General features: G+C 42.4%; 1 protein-coding gene across 2 annotated transcripts in view; it reads right to left on the bottom strand.

Annotated features, from left to right (window-relative positions):
- ERA1 (Prenyltransferase family protein) overlaps positions 1 to 22,314 on the bottom strand; it is a 381,172-nt gene that overhangs the window by 197,720 nt on the left and 161,138 nt on the right. For both annotated transcript variants that reach the window (XM_089416732.1, XM_089416731.1), the window contains 2 exons: positions 14,494 to 14,576; positions 14,284 to 14,337 (listed from right to left, as the gene is read on the bottom strand). In XM_089416732.1, the coding sequence (XP_089272858.1) occupies positions 14,284 to 14,337; positions 14,494 to 14,576 (137 nt within the window). The remainder of the gene's footprint in view (positions 1 to 14,283; positions 14,338 to 14,493; positions 14,577 to 22,314) is intronic.

Genomic DNA, 22,314 nt, shown 5'->3' with positions numbered 1-22,314 from the left:
TTCAGTTTCCCCTTCAAGTTCAACTTCAACCCCTTCCTCTTCAAACCCTTCCTCCTCATCATACATTGAGTCACTCATATTGGGACCACTATCCTCTTGTGCTTCTTCCCTTCTATTCCTACTCCCCTTGCCATCATTAAAACCAAAAGTGGAATGATACATAGAAGCCAAAAGAACACCATCTTGGAATATGGATATAGGTGGTGGACAACCTGCAATTAAATGAGCAAGTAGAAACAATGGGAAAGAGTAGGAGAGGGAAGAGAAAAATACAGAGCTCCTACTTCAAGCTCCTCCTCCTTCTCCTAGCTCCTCCTCCTTCACTCCTCCAAGCTCTTCTCTCTTCTCCTCTCTTCTCTTCTCCAACTCTCATAAACTCAAAGTGAGAAAATGAGAGATGAATGGGGGGTTAAATCCCTTCATTCCTCACCCTAATCCAAGGTGGACCCAGCCCCAACAATCCAAAATGCCAAAAAATAAAATTAAAGATTAAAAAAAGCAGTGCTTTTTTGGCCGGGCGCCAGAAACGGAGGAAGTTGTATGGAAGTGCTTGTGATCCGTACGCTTCATACTCCGAAGCGCAACACTTCGTACATCCGAAGCATCGTACGAATCACGTTTCAGTCACACGCTTCCAAAATTTCCAAGAAGCGTGTTTATCAGCTTGAAACACGATTCGATTTTTCTGAAACGCATTTCGAATGGCGCTTCCCCCACGCATCCATACGGATCGCAGATCGGGGTTTTGATCCGGGGGGGACGTTTCCTGAAACACTACTCTGCATAGCCCCCGTAGACAAAAATTTGACCTACAATATAGCTCCAGTAACAGCCATGCAAATCACCTATAAACTTCAACAAAATCTCTCGAAGAAACACCTCCAAACTCCTGGCAATAGACATGAAAGCTAGTCGCTCATCTAATGAATTTGTCCTCTCTCTTTTGTGCCTAGTCCACACGCTCAAGCTAGTAGAATGCCCCTTAAATCCACTCTGGAAAAACTATAAATGGAAGGGATATCTCCCCTAGGGTGACACTCAAGGTTCGCCGAAGAAGAGTCTGAAATTCCCTTGTGCTCAACAACACACATTGAAATTCCCTTCCTTCCTCTTCTCTCCAATTCAATTTTCTCGACAAGGAAGTTGGAATTGCCTTCTTGAGGTGGCCCCCACAATTCACTATCCATTTAATTTTTCCATCTTCATAATGTTTATGAAGCCTCTTTTCTCACAAAATCAAATTAATGCCTTTTCACCCATTTTCCTAAGTTTTGTGCACAGAATTTGTTCAACACCCAAAAATTACAAAATTGTGGGGCTTCTTGATTTGTGATAGCATCAGATGTGCTTTAACTGTGAAAATTGGTGGAGAGGCTAAGGCACATAAGATCTCGAAGACCCAGAAATGGTTTGGGGAAATTCTACCCGATTAGAAAGATATTAAAATAATTAATATTTTTAATGGGGTTCTTAAGTCTAAACTTAGGAAAATTAAAATATTAATGGGTATTAATATAACACTGGGTGAAAATGTTCTAAATGACATGGATCACACCAAATCTAATCCTAGTTGTTGATTAGGGACATAATCTCGGCCGTTGAAGACTCAACAAGAAAAGTATAAGAGGAGGCTTGAGGGTCAGTTGGAGATACACCAAGTTGATCAGTCAATTCGATTTTCTGGAGAGGGGTTTTGCTGAGAGAATCGAGCCAGTGATCTATTGCAGTGAGGGGCAGTTCGGCACGAGGTCGAGAATACATAGCAGAGAGGCAGAGATAGTGCCAGAGAGACTATTGATCAATGGTTGTCATTGATGTCAACCCAAGCAGCACCAGGGGCTACCCCGATCTTGCAAGGGCATTTTGACTTGACAACATACTCTATTTTGAATCAAGGATCTTCTATATGGATTCTACTTGTCGAGATGTTTCTGTTGATATATGGAACGCCAAGTAATTCTTCACGGTTTGAGAGATATTCACGTTTGAAGTTAGTAACCCCTGCTAGTGGGCTAAAACCCTATGGGGTTGTAGCATGGCACTGATAATTGGTTGTGGTCATTGAATAGTCAATAATTAATAAATATTTTTTGCCCCTAAAATCCCTCCAATGTTCACTTGTTGAGGACCCTCACAACTCAAGACATTCATATAAATAATAACCCTCATATCCTCCTCTAGTAGGGATTTCGTGTCTTCAAACAAGTCATCGTCGAATTTTCGCTATAACTTTTTTTCTGCGAAGCTTCAAAAGCTGAAATTAAAACCCATTTGAGACAAAATCTTGATGAACCTCGTGACCGAATTTCAGATCTTGGTTCGCTATATTTTCGAAGATATGATCCGAGGAAGTTAGGGTTTTTGCAGGCTCCCAAATTCCATGCCAAACATGTGACGTTGGGAAAACCATCATAAATTTCTCTCTGAGCATTGGATTCAAATTTCATAAATAGTCACAGAAAGAGGACGGACTGTAGTTTGTTGAGTAGTATTTTCAAGGCTGAAGGTCGCAATAGTGACACGTGGCACTTCGTACAAGTTCGCTCTACTGAACCAGGCTATAATCAAGTCATTGTGGGAGATTGGGCATAACTCTTTCCTGAAGAATCCAATCTTGATCAGACCTGTGGGGTTGCAAAAAGGACTCAGAGGGCTACCACAGGACGAAATTTCAGACCCTGGAGATCCGAAATGACATAGATACAACAGATTCAATATCGAGCTCCTAGAAGGCAAGAAAAAGCATGCATTCAAGGATCACTGCAGTAAGGACCACACATCAACAGTCAAGGGTAAGTCTCCTACAGCGAGGTATGTATGATTAAGTGTTTACATTTGAATTTTGAGTATCATCTCTGACATATGTTTTTGCAGGACAACGTAAGTAGATACAAGGTCTTGGTTATATCTCTATCTCTCTAAATGTCACAGTTAGTTCTGATACCACATTTCGGATGTCCTATTCTTGATACTACACATTTGACACTACACCAAGTCTGCTAAATCTATATGATGTTGTAAGTTCATGTTACTTGTCTTGTCATAGTTGATAGAATGGTCTTTGTTGTTGTACTTAGAACTTGGTTCATCACAAGTCTAGGGTCTGTCATAAGATTTTATTGTATATATCTTTAGGTCAGTTTTGGATATAGTCTTGCATAGAGTCCAAGCCTATATCAAGAATGGGAGTCTTTGTCTACTGTTGCAACAAGTCAACAACAAAAGTGACAAGCACACTTTAGGTACGCATTGTAATTTTAATTTGTATTTATTCATTCTTATGCACTTACATGTGTTTTGCAGGCAAAGGTAAGTTGAAGGGTATTTTGTCTTGTTTTGGGATTGGTTTCGCCGAGCAAATTTTGCATGCAGGTAGAAGAAGATTCAAGTACAACTTCAAGCAAGAATTCAATAGCAGAAGTATCAAATCAAAGGAAGCATTGCAGCAGGACATCCTTTGAAGAAATGACAACCATCTGTATATTGTGAAGAAGTGTCAAGGCCAAGAGTCATCATTCTAAAGTTGTAAAAGAGTCATTTGTAAAAGTTTCATCATTGGAAGAGTCAATCTGCCTAGAGTCGAAAAGATATTATTGGGAGGTATAGGAGTCTCTGTTGGGATGATGTCATGTTTGGGTTTGCAGGTCATAATGTGATTGGGTGTTCGGTCAAATTCATTGTAAATCATATTGTATCGTGGATCGATGTCCCTGCTAGGGGAATCCACACTCTTGTCTCATTTCAGTCATTATAGGGTGGCAGGGAGGTGCTAGGCAGGTGCATGAAGTCACATACAGGTTGGAGCCTGTGAAAACTTCAGGGTGGTAGGTTGGTTTAGGATGTTGGGGCATCCATACAGTTGACTACTGAAGAAACCAGGGCGTTGAGGCGTCCTTCCAGTGGGAGTTGGAGAAGAATGCTTTTCTAGAATTCTAGGAAGTTGTTGCTATCATTTCAGTTGGGGCTGAAGATTAAACAATTTATTAGAAAAGTGTTTAGTGGTTTTTGACCCGGAGGAGGTTTTCCACCTAAAATTCTTATGTCTACTGTGTTCTTTTATTTACTGTTATTACTGCATAAATATTAATAATAATTGAAGATTAACTAATGCTCTGAAAAGATTTAAAAGTGCTAATCGCTAAGGAAAACTGATTCACCCCCCCCTCTCAGTATTTCCAACAGAGACAGCGCAAAGCCTGGAGAGGCCGACGCATAGGCAGCTGGGAGCTACGCAGAGGCTAGCAGAGCTGACATAGGGCCAAGAGGCAGTGCCGAAAGAATTTTCATGGGGCAGACTGAGTGTTGGTGAGCTGGGAAGGGTGACGCAGTCCCTGCAGAGTGACGCAGAGCAGTGGAAGCTGCCATAGTTGTTGTGGGATCGTTCATCTGGTGATTGATCAGCCAGAATATTTGTCTCCGAGGAGAGGTACTACTGCCAAGGGAATTCTCTGTTGGGTGAGCCATTTCTGGCACCCTAGTTGTATTCAAAAACTACATAATAATAAAACCCTCATATCTACTGCACCTGTTTTCCCGCAATTGGGCTTTTCCAAGGATGATTGTCCAAAAACAACGGTGTCCCTTGTGTGTTTGTCTTAGTTATTTCAGTTGTTGATCAATATATGAGTTAATGTTGCATTTGTGTTTATTTCAGTATTTATATTTATAAATAACTTGCTAATGGAATGAACAAGTAGGAGAAATTAAACAAGATAATGCAATAGGAATTTCTAACATGTCAGACTTAGAAATTTCAACATGGTATCGGAGCATTGTAGATCACAGGAGCACTGAAGGCACCAGCAGTAATCTGAGAATTTGCAGCAGTAGCAGTTGTCCCGAGAGACAGCGTTGTTCCAAAGCATTAGCAGCAGAGAAGAAGAGACGCAGAGGACCTACGTCATCATTTTGAGTCAAGAGGAGGGTCAGCGCAAAGGCAAAGAGGGGCAAATCAAACCTACGCAATGCCCGATCATCTTTCTCAGCCAGGAAGTATCGATGTTGTGGCCAGGAGGAGCAGATTTCGTCATTGTCAGGATTGCGCAGAGCCTGAAAGGCTCGGTTTCTTCAGTTGTCGAGGCTTGGGGAGCTGTGGGCAAATAGTGATTGAGAAGCTCGTGGGGTATTGTTTCTATCGGTGCAGAACAGTACCTAAGGGGACAGAACCAAGGTAGAGGGAGTCGCTACCTTGATGGATTTCTAGCCAAGAAATCCAGATCCAAGTTGTAGTTGCAAGGAGGATTGGAGAGGAGCGGTTCGACATTTGGCGGGAGGATTTCCAACTGGGAAATCAGGACTTAGAGGGAGATTTCCAAGAGGGAAGTCGAAACTTAGAGGGAGTCCAGAAGAAGAACGGAAATGGCAGTGAATGGACTGAGGGATCAAGACAGGTTTGACGGGGCTTCCAACTTTGTCCTCTGGAAGGCCAAGATCTTGGCAGTCCTAGATCGACATCGCATCAAGGACTTTGCCTTGAGAACCATGGCTATCCTGGTCGACCTAGCTGAGAATGAAAACTATGAGGATGCAATGGCGAGGGCGAAGTGCATGATCCTTGACAGGGTCAAAGATCATGTCGTTCCACATATTGCTGAAAAGAACACGGCAAAGGAGAAGTGGGATACTTTGAAGAACTTGTATCAGGGCTCTTTCGTGCAGCGGAAGATGCTATTGGAGAATCAGCTGCAGTCGTATCAGATGCAGAAGGGAGAGCAGATAGATCCGTTCCTCCTCAAATTGCAGGAGATTCGTGACCAACTTACTTCCGTGGGGTCTACACCGGATCCGGAGTTCATGGTGAGGACTGCTCTGAATGCAGTCTCCGAGGAGTGGGAGACATTTGTCCAAAGTATTTTGGGCAGGGCTACTCTTCTAGGATGGGAGGAGATGTGGGCAGCTCTTCATCAAGAAGAGATCAGAAGGTTGACCAAGACGGGGAGTAGTGGCAAGGGAAGTCGAATCAAGAAAAAGGAGGAGGAGGATGCAGCTCTAGCATCTACGGGACAGCAAGGGAGGAGGAAGAAGAAGGACATCTCCAAGGTGAAGTACTTCCAGGAAGAAAAACAAGGGAGAGGCTTATGACTCCAAGGCAGCTCTAGCTAAGGCGGAGAAAGAGGTCGAGACTGATGACGATTGTGCCATGAGTGCTCATGCACCTATATAGAAGAGGTGGGGTGACATCGAGTTGTAGTCAGGAGGACTACATACTAGGGGCAGGATCCTTGAGGTGCCCAAACTCTTGGATCATATCCGGCTATGGGAGCCCTTAACAATAGTAGCATGATGACAGATGTCGAGTGAAGCAAAGTGTGGTGGAGCAGCAAAGCAAGGCTAGAGTGCAGAAATCTATAGTATCACAACAGAGGTTGCAACAGTGTGAGAGGCACAAAGGTGTTTGCAACAGAAATCAATGGCAGCAGAGGGAGCACGGGATAGTAGCAGAGGCAGCGTCAGCATCACGAGGCTTCCAGACTGACTGGTGGTGGGCTCCAGTATTGTAGCAATAATGCTACAACTCCTGGAGCTTCCTTCTCTAATTTTATCAACCCGGTAGTTCGTAACAAACTTGGAAGCGACGGTGCTGTATGCACAAGTACTAGCTCTTGTCACAACTGTCACTTGGTCAGCTGGCACAAGTCCGCTAAGGCTCAAGCCAACTTCTATATGTTCTCAGAAGAAGCTTTTTAAGTGATGAACGGAAGCTATCTCAAAGGAAATTAATCTACTTTGCAAGAATGAACTGAAAGCCAACAAAACATGGAAACCCTAGTAAACCCTAATTCTACCAGCTTAATCCTTATGATGCAATGGTGGGAATGCAACTTCTAAAAGTGATGCCATTACTTCTATTGAGGTGAGATGCATGTGTCTAAACTACTTTCATCTGAAGAGAACATGTTTTTGTGTTTTTGCTCAAGTTGTTGGAGTTATTATGACTGTGCTTCTTACTGGGTCTTGTTTGTGCAGGGGTAGATCAAGGGGAGGAAGGCTTGGAAAAGGTCAGGAGGACTCTGAGAGGGTCCAAGGGATCCCTAACATCATTCCACAGAAGTTCACAAAGTTCAGATGCCTGGCAACCGTGTTTGCAAGCTTCTACAGGATGTCTGCAGGGGGTTCTACAGGAAGTTCAGGATTTCTACAGGAAGTCCCGTAATTTCTACAGGATGTTCTGCAATCGCAGTTTTGGGTGATGGATGAGTGAATGAGTTGTATGGGTGGATAGGGAGGTAGGAGGGGAGCTTGTGATGGCTTATGGACAGAGAGATGAGATGGAGAGGGGGTGTGTAAAGCTGGTTGGTCTAGAGGAGGGTAGAGGCAATGGAAGGCCGAAAAGATAAAACAACGTGGATAATAGAAGAGTTGGGAGGCAAATGATCTAACCGGGAGATAAGTAGATGGCCTAGGCACGGCTTAGAAGGGTAAGGGCGTGAGAGAGTGATACTGCACAGTGTAAATGAAACAAATCATCCGTGTCTTGCACAAAACCGAGAATTCATCAACCTATTCTAACTGTTTTTATAAAACCATAGAACAGCAACGTGAGTTTGTGAGGAAACTTTTGCATGGCATTGAAACAACGATTCATTTCACAAGATCTGAACGCATGGATGCTGCTACAACCGAGAACATTGCATTGAAGCTTGTATGAACATGTAAGACTGTGTTTTTGGTGGGTGGCACGGGCTGCACTCCCAATCTCTAAACAGAGGTGGAAGTGAGTGTGCAATCAACCTTTTCTTGGAGCTCTGATTAACTCTAATCCCCTTACTCTAATCTAAACTACTGAAAGCACTTTATCCATAAAACTAACCTACTTAATCACATCAAGAAATTCAACTCAGCAAACTGTGTTTCCAAATGCATGTAAAGGAAAAGAAATAAAATGCTGAAAGAAAGAAAGGTAACAATACAAAGGAAGGAAGCCTTAGGCTCTCAGGTTGGGCCCAACCCTGAGAGCTTAAGCTCCTTTAAGAACTCAGAGCTACCTCAAATCTGCCTGCTTATTCATTAAAAGATAATAGTCAAAAGTCTGATAACATGCCAAAAATGGCTTACAAAGAGCAAAACAGAGCTATCAGCTCGTAGTCTAGAATAAACAACAAAGTTTCAAAAGTCCCCATCGAAGGCTACAGCCTCAACATTTATACATTATGAGGGCCAAGCTGGCCTCCTAAATTAGTGGGGCTTGGCTGACCAACTAAAAGTAAACTGTTGTTCCCTTAGAATCCGTTGGCTGCCCTCTAGCTCAGTGGTGATAGTTGTTGGAGCTCGGAGTTGTGGGTGGAGATCACGAGGAAGGCCATTCAATGTCGTGGACAACCTTCCTACAAAACCTCAATGCCACCTTGGCTGTCTCCTAGCCTTCATCTGCGTGGTTTTGCTCCATTTAATGTCAAAAAACCTGAAATAAACATGTATTAGCCACCTAGGAATAGTGACTGCCCTTCATTCGTACAAATAACATAAATATACTAAAAAATGATGCATAAGTCATGAAAAATGAAGGGTTGAGCAAGGGTAGTGAGGCCAAATGAGCCCAAAATGTTACCAAATTTGGGGCTCATCAACTGGGATGTCAGTATTTGGGGGTATTCAGTTACCTACTTCTCAATAACTGAGTTGTAGTGTAGCAGTTAGCAGTGGCAGTCCTAGAGGCAGCATGGGCAGCATGTTGAGAGGGAGATGCAATATAGATGTAGCAGTGGTAGTGGCAGTGTCATGGGCAGCAGTAAAGGAAGCAGCAGTGCAGATGATGTGAGGCAACAAGCCAAGCATCAGCACAGGTACCAATGCGGAGGATCAGTGTGATGTTTTTGTGGTGAAGCATTACTAGAGCACATTCCTTGCTAAGAGAGAGTGTTGATTTGTGGTAGCATTGGATGTGCTCTAGCCGTGAAAATTGGTGGAGAGACTAAGGCACATAAGATCTCCAAGACCAAGAAATGGTTTGGGGAAATTCCACCTGCTTGGAAAGATATTAAAATAATTAATATTTTTAATGGGGTTCCTAAGTCTAAACTTAGGAAAATTAAAATATTAATGGGTATTAATATAAAACTGGGTGAGAATGTTCTAAATGACATGGATCAAGCCAAATCTAATCTTAGTCGTTATTATGGAGTTAATCTCGGTCGTTGAAGACTCAACAGGAAAAGTATAAGAGGAGGCTTGAGGGTCAGTTGGAGATACACCATGTTGATCAGTTAGTTCGATTTTCTAGAGCAGGGTTTTGCTGAGAGAATCGAACCAGTGATCTGTTACAGCGAGGGTCAGTTTGGCACGAGGCTGAGAATACATAGCAGAGAGGCAGAGATAGTGCCAAAGAGACAGCGCAGAGCCTGGAGAGGCTGACATAAAGGCAGTTGAGAGCTACACAGAGGCTGAAGAGGCCAGCGTGGGTGACGCAGAGGGTCTGAGAGCTAACGCAGAGGCTTCAGTAGCTACGTAGAGGCTAGCAGAGCTGACGCAGGGCCAAAAGGCAACGCCAGAAGAATTTTCGTGGGGCAAATTGAGTGCTAGTGAGCCAGGAAGGGTGACACAGTCCCTGCAGAGTGACGCAGAGCAGTGGAAGGCTCCATAGTTGTTGTGGGATCGTTCATCCGGTGATTGATCAGCCAGAATATCTGTCTCTGAGAAGAGGTACTACTGCCCAGGGCATTCTCTGTTGAGTGAGCCATTTCTGGCACCCTAGTTGTATTCAGAAACTGCATAAGAATAAAACCCTCATATCTACTACACCGGTTTTCCCGCATTGGGGTTTTCCAGGGATGGTTGTCCAAAAATAACGGTGTCCCTTGTGTGTTTGTCTCAGTTATTTCAGTTGCTGATCGGTATATGAGTTAACGATGCATTTGTGTTTATTTCAGCGTTTATATTTATAAATAACTTGTTAATTGAATGAACAAGTAGGAGAAATTAAACCAGATAATGTAGTAGGGATTTCTAACGTGTCAGACTTAGAAATTTCAACAAGACTATCTTAGTAAAATTTAATTAGAGAGAATATTACAGCTTGATTCATTTGTACTTACACTTATATATAAGGTACATGTCAATTTGGGCTCAAATTCGAATCAGACTTCTCAGATCATTCTTGTTCTTCTTGGATATGTCAGATATATGCCTTAGGTCTCCTTTTCTCAAAGATTTTGACTTGATCCTTGTTCCACATATGACTCAATAAGCTTGAACCTGATGCCATCATCAAGTTTCTTGCCTCATACTTCGGTTTTCACTTCTTCATACAAGACATGTCTTAATGGTTCAACTTCAGACTTGTCACAATAGGCCTATACAATGCAACACTTCAGCGCTCATAAGTTTGACCCGTACACAAAAAAAAGAAGTCATCTTTCTTCCTTCCACAAAACTTGGATGCCTTGGATGCCATGTAATTCGGATTCCACAGAGGGATAAGGAAACTTGGATATGAGCTTTGTTCAATGCAATGAGCTCAGCTTAGGTTCGGATCTAAGGATTACAAAGGTAACACAACACAAAGATGAGGGAACCTGGCCCATAGTCACAGAGAGAATTTGGATCACATTACACATATGTAACTCAGATACCACAAGAGGGATCGGATGTCATTCGAATTAACAATCTTCATCACAGAGATAGGCAAACTTAGACTCAACCCTTCAATAGGCCAATCTTTCTCTTTAAGGAGGTCCTAAACTAGGTCAGCCTCTTCCACAATCAATGTATCATGAGCCTTAGACCTTCGCATATGTCACCGAACCTTCATAGAGATATGATGCCTCAGGTAGCTCGCATGAACCACAAAGAATAGTGTCATAGAAAAGCTCACATACCACAGAGAATAGTATCTCAGATCAAAGAGATGAGGGAGCTTGAAGGCTCAGGCTAGAACATTCTGAATGCCTTAAGTCAAGGAGCTTCAACATAGAGATGGATTTGAGGACCTTCGAACTTGACTTAGGGATGGATGACTCCAAAATCCTTCGCTGCTTTTGAAGAATACCTCAACCTTAACTCAGCCTACCACCTTAAACAAGGATCTCAACCCTCTCTAAAATTGGCTCGATTGTCATAGAGAATATCACAGGAAAACAGAGCTTGTGCCCAAAATTCGCATTGCCTCAGGATCTTCTCATAGCCCCAGAAAAGGATCTCGGAAAGCTTTGTATAGGAGTGACAAAATTTCCCATAGGAGTGATCATGATGTTCCTCATCCCCAACAACTCTTCAATCTTCGCTCTGATACCATGTTTATATTTCTAGGGTTCACAGAAACTAGAAACAATTTCCTTCAACGATAACTACTTCCAATGATCAGTTAGCATCAATTACATATATATAACATCCAATATCATTAAGCAGTTATACAAAAAGAAATTTCAACCATTAAAAATGAAAGAGCAGTAAAACTACCATGAGACAATGAGACCAAAGGCACAGAAAATTAGGCCTGAGGCCCAGGCAAAACCCACAAGGGGAAAACCCAGAAATCTTTCCTTATGAGAGAGAGAGTTCTAAATTCATCAATTCATCAAAAATATCAACATCTAGATAACAGCCAAACCAATAACCAATAACAAGATCGAGTGCCAAGCCCTCCTTTTCCTTCTGATTTTCAGCCCCCTTCTTCTGCTTCTACCTTCCCTGGTTCAGAGATAGCCAAGACACAAGTCGATGTCCAAATGAGAAGTGATCTCCTATATATAATCTTCAAAGAGGGTCGAAAGGGTGCCTCCAAAGGGGCCTGGCCAACTTGAGTAATTTAGGGGGCATTAAAAATTAATTCAAAATTTACATTTCTTCTTAAGATGAAAATACGCCCATGGCTACTCAAATTCCAACAAACTTAAGATCACTAATAGTACAATTAAAGCGAGGTTTTGACAACACTTACTAGGATACTAATGTCTCCCATGTTAAAATGAAGCAAAAAGTTAAATCGTTAACTGTTATGAAGGTTATTAGATTACACCTTGGCATGACCACATTCATCATGGTATAGAGGTTATAGCACCATGTCTGAGTAACAAAACCATACAACAAGAACATGATCATGTATAAGGAAAACATAGAGCATCTGTCAACTGAGGTGTGAAGTTGAATAAAATCAATATACCACAGCCAAAGTAATTGGGTATGGAAACTAAGCCATCATGTAACTAAGGGAGAACAAGGAGAAAATATGCATCTGAATGACATGAACATGAGGCCTCATGCAATCTGGAACATGCCACACCCACTAATTGGGTGGCCTTGGGACTGTTACCCCTAAAGGGGCAGCAAGGTGTATGTGTACTATTTAAAAAAATGGAGAAAAAATGAACAATGCAAGATGACTATAGATTATAGTGTCATTGCACATAGCAATTTAAAATAAAAAATAATATAACAAAAATAACTTTAAAAAACCTTGAATTTGGCTGAATCTCTGATAGTGTCGAATTTAATCAACTGCGTATACCCTTTTACAAGTTCAAAAATAAATGTAAAGATTCATTTTCTTGTTTAATTTAAAAAATAAAAAATCACAACTATATGAATGTGCGTATGTATTCAGTCTTGAATTTAATTTGACAACCTTTTGGATCAAGACTAAATTTCAAAAATCCTTTCTGTTCTTAATTTAAACATATTAATTTATAACAGAATTGGCTTAATTGTCTTTAACGGACGTAATGACAATTTTTTTTGTTGGCAATAATCTAATGAACAACTTCTTCCCAATCTTGAATGTGAGGAGAGCTGTTGAGTAACAACATTTTTGGTTTAGGGGTTCATCCTTGTTTCTCTTCATATCCCTGCCCATTTTCTTCTTCATGGTTTCCTAGTGATTCATTGTATCTCTTTAAAGCCTGATTTTCTTCTCTTGCTCTCTTCCAGCATTTTCCTAGAGTTGTTTTTGGCATTTACTATGTACTTTTATTTCCATTCTTTGCAGTTCATTTGAAAATGCTTTAGCAATTGTGATCTTCACTTATCTTGTTCGTTTATAGTCCCACAGCCAACTTCGGCCATTAGTGCCATTAATTAACTTAAATAACTAAATATTCAGAAAACAAAAAATATCAATGCATATTAAGTATGACTGGAGCCTATGGCCGAAAGAGCAACATAGGAAAGTCTACAGCTAAAAAATATTGTTAGCACAAGCGCATTATGAAATAAAAAGTGACATATTTGCACATGGATAGTTTCTGTCTAGCCTCCACTTATTTCCCATCTTGTCACCATGTGAAATAGCATTCTTGAGAATACCAACAATACACTGCCAGGACCACTATAATACCTTTTTTTCACAGAATTCTCAACTATCAGCAAGAAACTTTGTTAATGTTTGTAGCTCAGGCAGGTACTTCTGCACAGCCCTAAGTGTCTGGGTATACAGAAGTAGCCCAAGATCTCCCTAAACACTTGCTCTAATGTGAACAAGGTGTTTCTGTAAATTAGTCTAAGTTAGACTTAGGAAAAGCACACAAGTATTATGTTGGCTTATTGAGCTAAGGTAAACTTAGGAAAAGTAAAATAAATTGCTGTAGTGATTATGTTTTAATCCCAGCCCTTGATTTCAAGTGAGGTGAGATCTAATATTGGACATCAATCACTTTGCAGATTAGGGTTAGGGATTTAGCTCAATGTAAAGTTATAAAAGCAAGGTTAGGGAGGAAGAGAAGACACCTTACAGCATCACAAGATTGAGAGAGACATTTTGGTGAGTGTGTTGGGTCTGGACTCTGAGGAAGGGGCAGTAACGAGATCCAGATCAGCCGAGGGTTTTATCAGCTAGATCAGATTTGGTGTTGTAAGTAATTCCTCAGTTGGGCCATTTTCCCAGGAAGGGAGCCCAAGTAAGTTCAAAACTTAATGAAGAACTCTGATTGGGCAGAATCTGTGTATCATTTTTGTGATTTAGATTGGTGAATTTGCTTCCGCTGAATTTCTGTTAGGAACCTAGCTCTGTATTTAATCAGTAGATCAGTTTTCTGCTAGGAATTAAGTGCCGGGTGATAGGTTTGCAGGAAAACTAACAAAATTAACACTCTAAATTACAGTTTGACCTTTCTATAATGATTCTTTAACTAACATATCAGTTTACAACCATTTCTAGTGAGGAGTAAAATTAAAACTAAATAATCATTATTAATAATATGTTGCCTCATCTACACCTTGCTCAACGGCTTCATAGTCCTTGTATGTTAGAAATAAGCTTGCCCGACACCAACTTAAAAATTATCTGCATGCCTTATCACAATTGATCAATTACAATTACCATGAAAACAAAGAATGGAAATTTGATAAACAGACCTGAAGCCCCCTGAAGGGTCTTTCATCCGAAGCAAAAACTGAAGCATTTTTTCTCTGAACTCCTGCAAAAGATGCACATCAGCTTTCTAACCTATTAAACTAAAACAAATGCTGACCTAATGACACCAAGCTATTAAGGAAAGATATTTCCAACATGCTTTCTTCTCCTGGAATAGGAACTTCCTGGTGTTCAGAAAAGGAAACCACTACCTATTTACTGAAGCCAGAGCAGTTTGTCCTCCAATGGTTACAAGGGCATTAACAGCAGCATAAGTTGTTGCAAGATGTGGCATCTGTAGAAGGTGTACCACTCTAAGTATACAGCCAAATAGTTTAACCTCATCCAAATTTCTATAATAACAAACAAGTCTATAATAAATTTCAAGAAATTAAGGTTGCGGTTCCATTTCACAAAGATGATGCCAGAGATAAAAGAGCATCACAACATTTTATGGTGCTAGAGATAAAAGAGCATCTCAAATGTCAAAAATATGGATTTCGACTTCCATTCTAATACATAAAATGAGTGGTTAACTCCCTCGTATTAGTAGAGATAAGATAAGATAATTTTCTTCGTGTCCACAAATGACCAAGTAAAATATCAATATATCTAGGGAGTACAACCAGTGACTACTCAACAATGGGCATCTTTAGAATACACCTTGATCTAATTTGTTATATAAGTACAAGAGATATGAATAACAATAAAATAAAGAAAAGGGCAAGGGCAAGGGCAACGCAAACAGTAAGACACATGAATCCCCAACTCAACATCAGCATCATATTTGGACATTAAATTGTAGGGGATATGGGAGAAAAGTCATTCCTGTCCTCATCAATGACTATGAAGGAGCCAATGCAGACCCTAATGATGTCCTCCAAAGACTCCAACAGGCTGAGGGGGCTTGGCTGTAAAACCCTCAACATCAGCATCATATTTGGAAGTTAAATTGTAGGGGATATGGGAGAAAATCCATTCATGTCCTCATCAATGACTATGAAGGAGCCAATGCAGACCCTATTGATGTCCTCCAAAGAGTCCAACAGGCTGAGGGGGCTTGGCTGTAAAACCCTCAACATCAGCATCATATTTGGAAGTTAAACTGTAGAGGATACGGGAGATAAGTCATTCCTGTCCTCATCAATGACTATGAAGGAGCCAATGCAGACCCTAATGATGTCCTCCAAAGAGTCCAACAGGCTGAGGGGGCTTGGCTGTAAAATCCTCGAAGGAGCTTTGGAAAGAGAAGATATCCCTCTACTAACATCAGTGGCTAATGGGGAAAATCTCATGATAGAGGTTTCACTGCACAAGCTAACTTTGGAGGCCATACTCCAACAAGGTTGAGTATGGCTCTAAGATCTCATAGAGGTGACATATCTGCCAGTTTGGAGAGAGGAAATCAATTATCTCACAAATCTAACGTCACACAAATCACAGGGTGTGAGAGTCGACCTGGCACTTAGTGCTTCCACTGATAGAAATAAGCTAAAAGAAATAAATAATGAGCCTCATGGACCCAAGTCTAGAGAGGCCTTACAATATCTCTCATCTGAGGATTAAATTGTACAGACTATTAAATCAATAGCTTCTCCTACTTGTTATCAAAATCAATAGTGCAAGTGTCAACCCCAAGTGCCAGCCAAAAGATGTCTTCTAATGAGTGACCTACACTGATAAGGTCTTGGGGAATAAACACAAGTGACATCAAAATGCTCATGTACATGGTACCATTCCTGACATCCAATGCTGAGGAACCTTTTGGTATAGAAAAAAACAGTTATATATCCTTGGGTTGGTGTACTGTAGTTATGACACAACCAAGTGGCTGCAATCATCGTATGAGTTCTTGAAGTGATACAGTCCTATCCCTCAATGGTGTAGATCAAGAAAAAATGCCAAAGAAGTCTAGTGTTGTCTAACTAAGTGGTATTTGCAGGCCACATTTCCCACAAATATCCTTCATCAGATTAAAGAAGTTGATCATCATAGTTGTCATAGAAGGGCTCTAGAGTAAGCATTGCCTAAAAGTAAATGCCTCTCGAATGCACAAAGCAAGGCAATGTGCTGGTTAGACAATATCAAGAAGGTTGATAGGCATCTACTTGAGTCCCTATAAAGAATGACATTCAATACCTGAGAAGAGATGTATCTGATCATGATGATAGCTTCCAGATTTTACTAGTATGTTAGACTCGAGTAAAGGAATTTCAATCACTTTTCATTATCTATATGATCCATCTATTTTTTTTTCGCTTGACCCATGGGGGATTTGAACATGGAATCTCATGGTTTACATAATACTTCGTAACACAGTAATCACCAATTGAGCTGCCCCCATGGGCATGATGCATCTAAATTTGAATATATAATGACCATCAACTTTATTTCTAGATTTGGATAATTAAAATAATTTTTAAAAGAAACACGAATAGATGCTTTTCAACAAAAAATTGGATAGCATATTTTTGGTTTGCTTCTGACACCAACTGTTGAAATTTGGTACCGGAGGACAGGTGGTTCCCTAAGGCTTTGATCTTTGGCCTAGGGAAAAGTGTCCAAAAGAATTTAATTTTTCTCCTAAAGTAACTTTATAATTTTTATAAAGTTAAATCTAATTTGAAAGTGACTTTAAGTGATAAAGTTACTAAGTCTAATTTTAAAGTGACTTTATAAAGTCAATGAAAAATTAGAAAGGAAAAGTGACTTTGGAAATAAATGACTAAGTGGGTCTTTATTAAAGTGGGGTGAATTAAAAAATAGAAAGTGAGATTTAAATGAGCATTTAATCTCAGCCATTGATCTAAATCTATTTCAGCCATTGGATTTAGGGATCACCCAAAAGTCATTTAGGGTTGGGTTAAGGGAGGAAAAGGAGAAAAAGATCATTCATTCTTTCATGAGCAGATTGGGAGAAGGAGAGCAAGAGAGCAAGGGAGATTTCTGGACAAGGAGGAGAAAGAGGCAGCAGTTTGGCACACACACCAAGGCAGCATTTCAGCAAATCTGAACAGCATAAAGAACAAGCAGAAAAAGGCAGATTTAGTGAGCAAAACAGTGAAAAAATTGATTTTCAGCACGAATATCGAGGAGGCGATTTTCTGCACGAATTTCGAGGTCTGTCCGTACAAGTCCGTACGGCCGTCCGTACAGTCCGTACAGTCCGTACATCCGTACGTCCGTACAGTCCGTACATCCGTACGGTCCGTACAGTCCGTACAGCCATTTTCAGACTGTCTGTTAGCTGAAAAAACAGATAAGTTTGCTTGCTGGAAAATTTCTGTTTTTGCTGATTTTTTTGCTGAAAAATATTTTCTCTGTAAAAGGCATTTTCCAGAAATAAAGAAGAGCTCTCAAACTGGTTTTCCCCAAGAGTTGTAGGGGGTTTTTCCAGGGTCAAGTTGACCAAAAATCACTGAGTTTAAATGTGTTTTTATGGCTGTTTTAATTGCTGATTTTTTATTTCTGCAATTTCCAGCACTCTGAAAAATTTCCAGAATTTGTGTTTTCAGCAATATTTATTTTTTCAGTCTGTTAAATGTATGGCTATGGGAATGGGCATTTAACTATATGGGAGAAATAAGGTGAAACTGAAAACCGGGGTAGGAAACAGAAAATTTTACATGGTATCGGAGCTTGAGTGCTGAAGGGCAGTTTGGGACAGCAAAAGGAAAAAAAATACAGCTGCTGATTTTTTCACTCAGAAAATTCCAGCAAGCTGATTTTTTCATAAACAGCAGTTTTATCTTTACCACAGCAGTGCTATTTTTCAGTTTTAGGACAGCAAGATGTCATTGGGATTGAGGGTGGAGGATAGGTTGGATGGGCATACAAATTACAGCGTTTGGAAGGAGAGAATGCAGAGTATCTTTGAGGAGGCAGAAGTCTGGGATATCATGGTGCATACAGCACAGCACCCTGTTGTTGTGCCTACTGATGCTACTCAGTTGGCAGCTTATAATAGAAAGAACAACAAGGGTAAGAGGCTGATTCTAGACGGAATCAAAGACCATTGCATTCCTCATGTGAGAGGAAAGAGCAATGCCCATGAGATGTGAACAGCATTGTCCAATCTCTACCAGAGTACCAATGAGAACCGGAAGATGGTCCTGAAGGAGAAGCTGAAGAACATTAAGATGGGGAATGATAGTGCAGCTGGATATCTCACAAAGATTACCAATGTGAGAGATGAGTTGGCAGCGATTGGAGAGGCCATTCCATCCACTGAGTTGGTGCGTATTGCAGTGAATGGCCTCCCCCGTTCATGGTTGAACTTTGCTGATGGGGTTTGTGCACGTGAGACCCTTCCCACATGGGAGAGGTTTTGGGATGATTGTATACAGACAGAGATCAGGAAAGGACAGCTTGGGGCAGCCAAGCCAGTTGAGCAGGATGAGGACGTAGCACTGATGGCAGGAGGCAAGAAAGGCAAAGGGAAGAAGCAGGCTTCCACAAGCGGTGGTGGAGGCAAAGGCAAAGGTAAAGGTAAACAGGGTAACTCACAAAAGGACTATTCCAAAGTGAAGTGTTGGAATTGTCAGAAGATGGGACACTATGCAGTTGTGTGTCCGGAGAAGAAGAAGAAGAAGGGGAAGACCCAGGATGTGGCAGCGTCAGCTGAGATTGAGGACTTTGCAGGTCGTTTTGACGGGAGTTTGCGTTCACTACATGTGAGTCCTCTAGTGCAGGATCACCTGCCACACAGGTTCAGAGGGAGCATGCTTTTCCCTCGATTAGCGGAGCATCTACAGGTATCTGGTATGTGGACAGTGGGGCTTCACGTCACATGACAGGAGTCCGGGAGTACTTCTCAGAGCTTTCAGAGAGTGGCACTGATATTGAGGTAGTACTCGGTGATGACAGAGTTGTTAGAGCAGTCGGGGTGGGGACAGTGACATTTCAGAGGGAGTCCAAACCTCCCTTGAAGGTGTCAGAGGTTCTTTATGTGCCAGGGATGAGGAAGAACCTCATATCCGTCTCAGCGTTGGAGGACAGAGGATATGAGGTACTGTTCAGGGAAGGACAGGTGTTGATGTATCCCAGGGGCTCTCCAGCTGATTCAGCTAGAGTGATAGGTGTACGCCATGCAAAGGTGTACAAGTTTGCATTCCAGCCCCCTTTGGCATTGAGCTGTAGTACCGACAGCAGAGCTAGCAGTTCTGAGCTATGCGAGATTTGGCACCGCAGGATGGGGCACATGTCTCATGGAGCCTTGAGGACATTGCGGGAGATCACTACAGGTGTGCCAGATTTCAGTACTGATCACCATGATACTTGCAGAGGTTGTGCGATGGGCAAGTTTGCCAAATCCCCTTTTCCCAGCAGTGACAGCAGAGCGACGGGGATACTTGATTTGATTCATTCCGATGTGAGCGGTCGGATGTCTCATGTTTCCTTGAGTGGATATGAGTACTATGTCTTATTCATTGATGATCACTCCAGGAGGACCTGGATTTATTTCTTGAAGACCAAGAGTGAGGTCTTCAAGCGGTTTCAGGAGTTCAGAGCTCTTGTGGAGACTCAGACAGGTCGAAAGATCAAGTCCCTGAGGTCGGACAATGGAGGAGAGTACACCCTTGGAGAGTTTGTTGACTATTGTGCAGAGGCAGGCATTAGGAGGGAGTTCACTGTTCCTTACAACCCCCAGCAGAACGGGGTTGCGGAGAGGAAGAACAGATCCATCATAGGGGCTGCCAAAGCCATGTTATATGATCAGGGGTTGCCATTGTTCTTGTGGGCAGAGGCCTGCAACACAGCTGTTTACTTGCAGAACAGGAGTCCGCATCGTGCCTTGGGGCACATGACTCCGGAGGAGGCCTTCTTTGGGAAGAAGCCTGATCTTGGTCATCTTCATATCCTTGGATGCATTACATACTCCTATATACCCAAGGAGGAGAGGACCAAACTAGAGCCCACCGCAGAGAAGGTATCTTTGTGGGCTACAGTGAGACCTCAAAGGCCTTTCGGATTTACATTCCTGCACAGAGGAAAGTTGTTGTCAGACGGGATGTGAAGTTCGAGGAGGACAGGGCCTTTAGGAGGTCACGGGAGTTAGAGTATCTGGATCAGCCAGACCCTCAGCAGCAGTTGAGTCAGTCGCAGGGATCCAGTGGGCAGGGATCAGGAGGATCCGGAGGTACATCTATGAGGATGTCAGGTCCATCAGTGAGCAGTGGCTCGCCGAGCCAGAGGGGTGGTGCTCCGGGCAGCATACAGAGCAGTTCACTAGGGAGTCCACTGATGGACAGTTCACACGGTACCTCAGCTTCTACAGGTTCAGGTGCAGGCAGGAGGACAGCAGACAGACAGTCAGGAGTTCAGGCTACTGATGGGGATGAGGAGGAGGAGTTTCATTCTCCTATGGGAGAAGCATGCTCAGGGAAGAGGAAGCCCAAGTGGCTTCAGGACACCTTGAGAGATGCCACATCTGTTGCTGAGCCGAAGAGGCCGGTCAGAGAGAGTAGACCACCTGAGAGATTTTGTAGCTATATGGCGATGGTTACCAGCATCCTTGACTCTGAGCCTTCTAGCTATGAGGAGGCAGCTAGCCAGCAGGTCTGGAGAGAGGCCATGCAGGAGGAGTATTCTTCTATCATGAAGAATGATGTTTGGGAGGTGGTGCCGAGGCCTGAGGGCAAATCCGTGGTTACTTCCAGATGGCTTTACAAGGTAAAGCATGCTGCAGATGGCAGCATTGAGAAATTCAAAGCAAGGTTTGTGGCTAGAGGGTTCTCACAGGTAGAGGGAGTTGATTATGAGGAGACCTTCGCTCCCGTGGCTCGATATACTTCGATCCGCTCCATTATATCGATAGCAGCAGAGATGGGTTGGAAGATCCACCAGATGGATGTGAAGACCGCATTTCTCAATGGCTTCATACAGGAGGAGGTGTACATTGAGCAGCCACAGGGCTTTGAGGTGCATGGGAAGGAGTCCCATGTGTGCAGATTGAAGAAGGCCCTTTATGGCCTGAAGCAAGCTCCCAGAGCTTGGTACTCCAGGATAGATGCATACTTGCAGGGGATGGGTTTCACAAAGAGTGAGGCAGATCCGAACCTTTACTTTATTGTGATTGGTGAGGAGCCTCTCATTCTGGTGCTGTATGTGGATGACTTGATCATTACAGGTGCAGAGAGACTCATAGAGCACTGCAAGAGAGATCTTGCAGCGGAGTTTGAGATGAAGGACATCGGCTTGATGCATTACTTTTTGGGTTTGGAGGTGTGGCAGGAGGAGGGGCATTTCTTCCTAGGGCAGGGGAAGTATATTGTGGACATCCTTAGCAGATTCCACATGGAGGATTGTAGACCCATGTCGACACCGATGATCACCAACTGGAAGAAGCTTCATGCTTCGGATTCCGAGTTGGTGGATCCCACATTGTACAGGCAGCTGATTGGTTCCTTGATGTATTTGGTCAACACCAGACCAGATATCTGTTTTGCAGTCAACACGATGAGTCAGTTTATGTGTGAGCCTAGGAAGGTTCACTGGGTGGCTGCAAAACACATTTTGCGGTACTTGCAGGGGACAGTGGATTATGGTCTGGACTACAGGCAGGGAGATGGAGTGAGATTGGCAGGATACACTGATTCTGATTGGGCAGGTTGTGCTTCTGATAGGAAGAGCACTTCAGGGTGTTGTTTTGGGTTGGGTTCAGCAGTAGTGTCATGGTTCAGCCGGAAGCAGCAGTCAGTAGCACTGAGTTCAGCGGAAGCAGAGTATATGGCAGCCAGTCTAACTAGTTGTGAGGCCATCTGGCTTCGCAAGATGTTGTTTGGCTTATTTGGTCAGCCGTTGAGACCTTCAGTGATTTACTGTGATAATCAGAGTTGCATTAAACTCACGGAGAATCCAGTATTTCATGACAGGTCAAAGCATATCGGGATCAGATATCATTTCATCAGAGACCATGTTCAGAAGGGAGCTGTAAAGCTTGAGTATATTTCCACTGATGAGCAGGTTGCAGATATTCTTACCAAAGCCTTACCACGGGGCAAGCATGTCTACTTCAGAGACAAGATGGGTGT

The sequence above is a fragment of the Pinus tabuliformis genome, chromosome 3_2 (genome assembly GCF_031772625.1).
Source record: "Pinus tabuliformis cultivar Carrire ecotype Pingquan chromosome 3_2, CPIR1, whole genome shotgun sequence".
Taxonomy (NCBI): domain Eukaryota; kingdom Viridiplantae; phylum Streptophyta; class Pinopsida; order Pinales; family Pinaceae; genus Pinus; species Pinus tabuliformis.
The sequence above is the reverse complement of the archived record's forward strand: the minus strand, read 5'-3'. Positions and strand labels throughout refer to the sequence as shown.